We start from the raw sequence: 8,791 nt of genomic DNA, 5'->3' as shown, positions 1-8,791 counted from the left end.
CCCCGCGTCCCGGCATCTCCTCGCGTCCCAGATCTCGAGTCCAGCGTCCCAAGTCCCGGGTCCCGGTCCCGGGAGAGAGAGTCACCCAAGAAAGGGTCTCCGGACCTCCGGGGACCTCCGAATCTCCCCTCTGCCGTCCTTTCGAGCTCCGCTGCTACGGAGCTACCCGGAGCCACCCGCCATCTTCAGGCATGCGCACGGAGGAAAGGCTTCTTCATTGATTTTGCTTGTCAGAAGGTCGCGAAGGGGATCACATGAACCCGGAATGCTGCAACTGTGATAAATATGAATCAGTTATCAAGCATCTGAATTTTAATCACATGGCCATGGGGATATTGCAATGATTGTAAGTGTGAAAAATGATCATACATCACTTTTTTCCATATCATTGTAACATCAAATGGTCACTAAATGAATTACTGTAAGTCGAGAACTACTTGTATTTGTATTATGGACAGGCCACTGAGAAGGAAAGAAGAAGCTGATTGGTTCCAATAAATCCTGAAGTGAAGCATCTTATCTATCCTCTCTTTTAGCCAACTAGAACAGTTGCCAGAGTTTCAAGAGAGAAAGATCTAAGTCAAAGAAATAGGTTATGCTCTGCCTCCTTTCTGGTTTTGAAATCCTGCAGTAGGGTCCACAAAACAAAACATCATCCTAACAACTGAGAGGCTTTTGACATTTGTTTATGGTCACTTCCCTTGTTTCTGTTTTTGAAGATGTAGGCAAGGAAGCTGTGGAAGAAGAGATGTAGCTAATAAGCAGCTTCTGAGGATTTCCGGTCTTGCACTGTAGCTATCGGTTGTGGGATTGCAGATCTCCGCACTCCATGGCTAGTTTCACCTTGCCAGGGAATCCTAAATGGGTCTAAATCGCCCCGGAGAGGCAGCGAAGAAAGAAGGGTGCCCCAACAACTCTGGAACAACAGCGGTCATTTCATTCAGTTCAGGGAAAGCCTTCTAACCCGACAGGAGAAAGGCTGGCCATGCCTCACTGACCAGCCCAAGCTACTTGCAGCTGAAGTCCAAAGGCATTAACCACTACAACAGTGAACAGTGTGCTTGAAACTGGGTGAAGAACGGCGAATTAAACTCTTATGGAGAATAAACATTACCACAGTTTGGATAAATTTGAAAGCTAAGAAAACTGTTAAAACTCTATGCCTGAAAAAGCATTGATGAAATTATATATATATAAAAAGAAGAACAAAAATAACTGTTTTAAAAAGTTGAAAAATGAACAGAACAGTGACATCTAGTGGAAGATTAGAGAAAACTATAGCAGCATTGATCTAGAACAGTGGTGGCGAACCTATGGCACGGGTGCCAGAGGTGGCACTCAGAGCCCTCTCTGTGGGCACTCGCGCCGTCGCCCCAGTCCTAGGCCTTCAGCTGGGTTTTATAAAACCTTTTCGTTTTAGGCCTCCGTCGCCGTGTGCAAAAAAAAAAAGTTCAATCAATCAGTCAATTTCAACTTCTCGTGGAAAAAAAAAAGATCTTGCAAAGTTGGAATTGATTGATTGAACTTTTTAGTCCCACCCAGTCTGCCGTTACCATCTCAGCCACGCCCACCCAATGGGCCACACCCACCCAGCACCCGACGATGCGTAAGTGGGTTTTGGGTTGCAGTTTGGGCACTCGGTCTCTAAAAGGTTCGCCATCACTGATCTAGAATTTGGCAAGATGCCTAGAAACAGCAAAAAACAGCTGGGAACAAAGCATTGAGTTATCTGCTACTGAGTGAAACTACGTATGTTTAGAAACTGATGACCTTCTGGGATTATAAACACACTGAACTGCATTCTTAAATCTTAACTTAAGAACTGTTTGCAAAGAAAAAAAAATGGCCTTGGGTTAACCTTCTAAAGGAGAAATTACTGGAAAACTTTTAGATGGTCAAATATTTTGAACTGAATCCTGACTGGCTGATAATTATAAGACCCCTGAAAAGAAAACTGCCACAAAATATTGTTTTCAGTGGTGCTTTGACAATTGGAAACGTACTGGATTATAAAACCATTATATAAAGATAAGAACTAAGTAAGATTTGGCTGTTTGGATTTTAAGATGGACTGGATTCATAAAACTAATTAAAAAGATTATGACACCAATGGAAAACTACTTAGAGGGGAGAGATAAAATGGATATTATATACCTATCTAAAAGTGATATAAAACCATACCTAACATCTTTTTCCTGAAGAACCCAGTTTGGAGCTTCAAAGATCTGCAGGAACAATGACTTAAGACAATACAAATACATTCCAGAAGAAAATATACATAATGCTGTGACAGATTCAAACGATAATTGTTTCAAACCATGATGAGATTAGAAATCAGTTTTACAATATAAATGAACATATCTCTAACTTAAACCTACAACTAAATGACACTCAAAAAATGACAACAAAGAATGAACAAACAAATCAGACAACAGAATATAAATTAAATAAAAGTGACTTAAATAGAAAAGCTACAAGTGAAGAAAACTACAATTTAATACAAACAAAAAAATTCTGCAAAACCTTAAAGAAGACAAAAAAGATCCTTTATTATCCAGGACTTCAAAACAAATTTGAGGATAAAAAAGAAGAACAAATAAAATGGATTAAAGAACTCTCAGAAAAATTATCAAAACGTGGGAGACAAAAACTTACTTATTTGTCTTTTTTGTCCCCAATAACATTTACAAAAATACAACCTAGCAAAAGAAGAAGATCAAAGTTGGAGTCAAGAGACGTGATTCAACTTATCAGATGGAATATTATATGACTAAGCAGTTGTTTGAATATGGTTAATATATATAATTTAATTTAATAAGATGACTTTTATAAATACAATGGAAATAAGCTGATTAAAAAACATGTTATATGTTGATATTATTATGTGCATAAATACTAAAAAATGTTTATATTCAACTTGGTTTATACTGAAAATATTAAGAATTATATTTGTTTAATGTAGACAAAAGAATATTACAGGAAGAAGAGAGGACCAAGAAATATATTGCCAACATATTGATTAATTGTAGAAATTAATTATCATTGTTTTAAATATATGAACCCAGACAACACATTGTTCACGAAGCACTAAAGACTGTTATTGTAAAAAATTAATAAAATATATTTTTAAAAAACAATAATAAGCAGCTTCCATGAATCTTGAAAGTGCACCTCAGCATTTTGTGGACATGAAAATATGTGATTTGCCCACTCCCCTTACTTTTCCATTCTGTCTTAGGAAAGGTGACATCCAACTCCATCTTTTCTCCTGCTGTTTCTGCGGTGCTGTTATCTTTCCCTGTTAACTCTCTGGTTCCCATAGGTACGATGTCTCAGGAGATTCGTCCTGCAGTGGTTGAACGGCACCAGGGCTCACTCTACACTCTCTTTCCTGACCATTCTGTGGTGAAACATTTTGACAAGGTGGACATCTCCAATGGTTTGGATTGGTCTCTGGATCACAGAACCTTCTTCTACATTGACAGCCTTTCGTACCGTGTTGATGCCTTTGATTATGACCTGCAAACCGGGAAGCTTTGTATGCCTACTTTCCATGTTTTGAAATGTGTAACAAAGTTGTTTTTTGAACATCATTTTAAAATTGTTGCTTTCTCTCTGTGTCCCACTCTTGGTATAGTGGTTAAGAGATCAGGCTAGAAACTGGAAGACTATGAGTTCTAATCTTAGGCATATAGCCGCTGGGTGACTTTGGGCCAGTCACTCTCATTTCTATGAAGAAGGTGGCAGTGGCAAGGCACTTCTGAAATCTTGCCAATAAAACTGTAGGAGCTAATCCAGGCTATTGCCAGGAATCAATACTGACTTGAAAGGGTGTGCATGCGCACACACATAATACACACATTCTACTGTAGTAGAATCCCTACAGTCACAAGTCATTTTATGTAAAAATCCAATTGATTTTACATGTTCTCTTAAAACTGTTTAAAGCACAGCTTTAACATTTATTGGGCATATTAGAAATGACCGTAGTTTCAGCAACATAGTGTTCTATTTCTCCAAGGATAGGGGATGAGATATAATATTAACACACCACAGCACACAAAACACAACATTAATATAAAGCACAATATAACACACATCTGCTTGTAACTCCTTAATCCCAGAAATTTAAGGTTTCCCCAACTGTGGGCATCTGGTTGTTCATGCACAATGGCTTCACTTCACTGGTAGCTACAGTAGAGTGTGATTGCAGGCATGCACATAGCTGGAGAAGCCTTTGAAACAGCTATTCTGAGCCTTCCAGAAGATTCAGTATTTTTATATTTTGAGGAGGGATATTTTACTAATGCATATTGTGATATGCCTCTTTAAGATGCTTAGTGCAGCCCTTATAAAACTTGCGCTCTTTAATAAAGAAAACAATAAGCACTAATATCACTGCTCTATTTTCTTCCCTTTCAGAGATGATGGTGTCATGCCTGCTCTATCTCTTCTCCCTCTTTGATTACTGCTAAGCAGATCCAAAGTCTCCTTTTGCCATCTATATCTTGTGATTGCTTACAATAGCAACATTGTTTTATTCTGTAGTATAAAAGTAAAAACTACAGTTAATCAAAATAAATCGAACTATGAAGAAAAAAAATCCATCCTCTTTTAGGTGGATGGGTTGGGACTGTACTGTGTGAGTCAGGTATCATGGCTGTAAGCCACCCAGAGTCATCTTATAAGGGAGATGGGCGGCATCATAATTAAATAAACAAACAAATAAATAACAGCAACGAGGAGAAAACATTCAACTAGGTCTCCCCATCTCAGGTACATAGCCCTATGCTCAGATCAATGGATCCACTTTCTTAGGTACAGCACATCTAAGCTAAAGTGAACTTGATACCCAAAAACATGTTTCTTATCCATATTTGTTTTCCCAACTATGTAGTTCAGTTAATCTTACTCATTTAAGATAACTATACATGCTGGAAGATAATGTCGATAATTTGGAGAAATCAACCTCTAGCCATCCTTTTGCTATAATATTATATTACTGATAAAAGCCTGCTTCTCTAAGACTCCAATTTACAGTTTAGAATATTCTCCAGCATGATCCCAAGTACTCCTTCCAAGATAAATAAATTTATGATGTTCCCCTTTGCATTTCTTCTTGTAAAAATATTATTTGGGAAATGTGTGTCTTAACTTGTAATATGTTTCAATGTGTTTCTTCAGGCAACCGCAGGAGCATGTATGAATTGGAAAAGGAAGAGGCCATTCCTGATGGGATGTGTATTGATACAGAAGGGAAGCTTTGGGTGGCCTGTTATGGTGGAGGACGGGTAATCCGTATAGATCCTGAAACAGGTTAGCAATTGTAGGGAATGGGCTGGGGAAGTCCACATCTCTTTCCTGAGATCAAGCTGTGTGGTGTAGGGGATTTAGAGCAAACACAATATGTGTGTTTTATTAATTCCAGAACATTCCTTTGCTCATGCAGAGATGTTGCTTTTGAAAAGCAGCCTGCTGGTCCCCATATATATTGTATAAAAAGGCCCTATCTTATCTGAAATGCAGTGCAGCTCATGCTTTAGTTTACTTGTTAATGCAAATGGAAAACCTTTGGTGATTGGTGAAATCTCTGTGATAATGTCATCCCATAAATGCCAAGACCTGGAGCTTCCTGCATGTGATCCAGAAGGTAGATTTAGGTGCAAAAAGCCCTAGGTTCAATCCCTGACATCTCCAGATAAATGGATCAAAGAATTTGAAAGTCTTCTCTGTGCCCAGGGAGATTTTGTAGACTTTGCCAAACAGGTAAAGAACTTTGTCTGGCATACAGCATACAATATTTTTACCTTTCATAGTGAAAGAACAATCAGACATGTTCTGATCCAGAGTTAAGTTGCTTTGTAAATCCAGATCATACAGATAAACTCAATAAGAATGATTACAAAACAGATACTTTATTCAGAAATACTTGCAGTTATGGTTGTTGCTTCTGAATAATATACATCTGTTCATCCTTATAGGTAAGAAATTAATATTTTCTCCATACCAACTTCTAACGTGGAATGAGACCATCTGAGTCCTCCTGTGGTCCCATGCTTATCTCAGACAAAGGCGTTCCAAACTGGCACATGGCCAGGATATCCTGTAAAGAGCTCAGTGACTCCTCCTACAGATCTGTTAACATGGGATTGCTGACTAGCTAAACTACATTACCCATAAGCCATCTCTTAAGGAGACAGCACTTAACCCACTAAATGCCAAACATTCTAACATACAGATCTACATGCTCTAGTCAGGGTTACATGATCCAGAACAAGACAACTGATTCAAATGTCCCATTTCTTACAAATGAATCACATTTATGCACAATGCATCCAATCAGTATTTTGCCTTTGAAAAGTTTCAAAGACCATGAAGCTCTTTTTTCCAGCTTTAGGTCCTACCTTTTGTTTCTTTAGGATGGAGTGTGTAACCTGCAGATTTAAATGTAGATTCCAGCTTGCCATTTGCAGCCTTCACTCCCTCATTTTTTGGTAGATGGGTGTTTACCTTTTTCCAAATTTAAGGAGGGAAACGTACTAGTTCCACTCTGCTGGTCTGCTGCCCTTTGTTAAGGAAATGACCTGATTTATTTTAATAGGAAAAAGAATTCAGACAGTGAAGCTGCCTGTAGACAATACAACTTCCTGTTCTTTTGGTGGATATGATTATTCAGAACTGTATGTCACTTCAGCGTCTGCTGGACTGGATGAGTCATCTCTTGTACGACAACCCCAGGCTGGTGGCATTTTCAAGGTAATCAGAGTGCTGCAGTACATTTGAAATCATGATATGCACGGTACAGTAGGTGGGGGGCAGCATTTGATTAATTTAACTGAGGGGCATCTGGGGGTCAATAAAGTCAAGATGGCAGCTATTCTAATAATTGTTACACCCTCTCCAGCATTTTTGTTTTAATGTGCTCTCTGAGTTTGGTTGTTTTCTTGCAGACATTTCATTATGCAACTAGGTATCATCAGTATACTGATGCAGAAGGCAGAGCACTGATAATGTTACTAGTTGGGTAGGGAAACGTCTGCAAGAAAACAACCAAGCTCAGAGTCAAGGACCTCACAGTTCAACCCTGACTTACGAATATTCCCTTCTATTGATCTCTGTTTTAACTGACTGATTTAAGAGCTAAATTTTCACTAATATCTTTCTTTTTTAAAAAAAACAGTATTCATTAAAAAAAAACACTTTAACAAAAGTAAAGTTCTAATATGATTTTTAAAAAATGTATCTAAAAAAAGCAGCTTGGATATTGTGAAGAATCAAACTAAGCATCTCAGATTAATGCTATGTCTTTAAATACCTATCTTTGCTTTCAGGTCTAGGATTAAAATGGCTGTTGAGCCCCTGATGATTATTTTGTTGGAGTTTTGGGGTGTTTTGTGTGGTTCTTTTTTGTTTTGTTTTCTTTTTACTATTTTATTGTTTCTTGTCCTTGGATTTAAGCCATACAAAGTCTTCTGATAGTCAGAAACTCCAAATCTAATTAAACGAATGAACATATGTAGGCAAATACTTGCTTTTGAAATAAATGCTTTGAGTTTATTAGGAAAGATGTTACAATTTTGAAAGTATCATGTTCATATCCTCATTTTTTAAAACCAGATTACTGGCCTTGGGGTGAAAGGAATACCACCATATGCATATGCAGGTTAAAGATGCAAATATCGAAACAAGGATGGAAGATGCAAATATCAAAACAAGGATGGAAGGAAATGACACCATTGCATCACTGCACATTTTATCTGTTTCTTTTTTAGAAGCTATAGAAGGATGGTAGACCAACAAGTACAGTAAGAAACTCCCAAGTCATGAATTCAGCCATGAATTGTGTCCAATTTGCTTTTTTATTATAGCTAACTAAAAATGTTTTTTCTTTCTGTTAAATCAATATTTTAATAAATTTCAAATATATGAATAGTGTATATGTGTGATTTTATCAATTTGTTGATTGAAAAGCTAATTAATATTTAGCTATAACATGAGATGCATGCAGCCATTTTTCCCAACTCTGCTCCTTTCTTTTCTATTTCATCTACAAGTCTTTCTCTGCAGACTCACAAACTTTATCTTCCCATCTTACTGATCCTATCCAGGATCACCTATTATTGTCTTCACTTTTAACAACCTCCCTCCCTCCCTCTTTCCCTTCTTTTTCATTGGCCATCCTTACAACCAAGATGCTATATTTTTATTCTAGCAGAGGTTTCTACAATCCCTCTGGCCACAACATATACATCACATGTTGCTTGTAACTCACCTTCCTCTTCACAACCCGGCTCAGAGTTCAGAGCCAGAATCTTTGGGGGGAGGCATGGAGTGCAGTCAAAAGGAGGTACCCTTCTCCATTAGCCATCATCTGCCCTCCATCCACCCTCAAAAGTGGTTATGTGCAGACAATGTGCCCCAAATAGGTCTCTTGCTGGCCATTTGTGTGCTTCATACAAGAGAGAGGTAAGAATATTTTGGCTGTAAAGATTCCACAATTCACAATTCTTCCCCCACATTTTTTTTGTTTATGTTCTAGCAGCTACTCTTCATGGTTAGACAGCATCTCCTATGCTGGGGAACCACAAGAATAAAAAAAAATGACCTTTCCTGGCTCATTTCTAAAAGGGATGATTAGTATATTCACTGGGAACCCAATGGGGGAGTTCCATGCTGGAGGTGGGTGCTGGATTGATGGCGGACTCCACCTCCCCTCTTATTCTCTGCTCTGCAACTGTCTCTCTTTTTGGTTATCATATTTATGTATTGTTATTTTCTTTTTCATTATTTA

At 38.0% G+C, this 8,791-nt stretch overlaps 1 protein-coding gene across 2 annotated transcripts in view; it reads left to right on the top strand.

Annotated features, from left to right (window-relative positions):
• RGN (regucalcin) overlaps nucleotides 1-7,916 on the top strand; it is a 37,684-nt gene extending 29,768 nt beyond the window's left edge. Inside the window, exons 4-7 of one of the 2 annotated variants that reach the window (XM_015812281.1) lie at nucleotides 3,323-3,538; nucleotides 5,185-5,316; nucleotides 6,602-6,756; nucleotides 7,618-7,916. In XM_015812281.1, the coding sequence (XP_015667767.1) occupies nucleotides 3,323-3,538; nucleotides 5,185-5,316; nucleotides 6,602-6,756; nucleotides 7,618-7,668 (554 nt within the window). In that variant the 3' untranslated portion in view covers nucleotides 7,669-7,916. The remainder of the gene's footprint in view (nucleotides 1-3,322; nucleotides 3,539-5,184; nucleotides 5,317-6,601; nucleotides 6,757-7,617) is intronic. The other variant, XM_015812282.1, reaches the window with a different exon arrangement.
• Nucleotides 7,917-8,791: the final 875 nt, after the last annotated feature.

The sequence above is a fragment of the Protobothrops mucrosquamatus genome, unplaced genomic scaffold, assembly GCF_001527695.2.
Source record: "Protobothrops mucrosquamatus isolate PMUCROS unplaced genomic scaffold, P.Mucros_1.0 scaffold77, whole genome shotgun sequence".
NCBI classification, from domain to species: domain Eukaryota; kingdom Metazoa; phylum Chordata; class Lepidosauria; order Squamata; family Viperidae; genus Protobothrops; species Protobothrops mucrosquamatus.
This window is presented reverse-complemented; position numbering and strand designations above follow the sequence as displayed.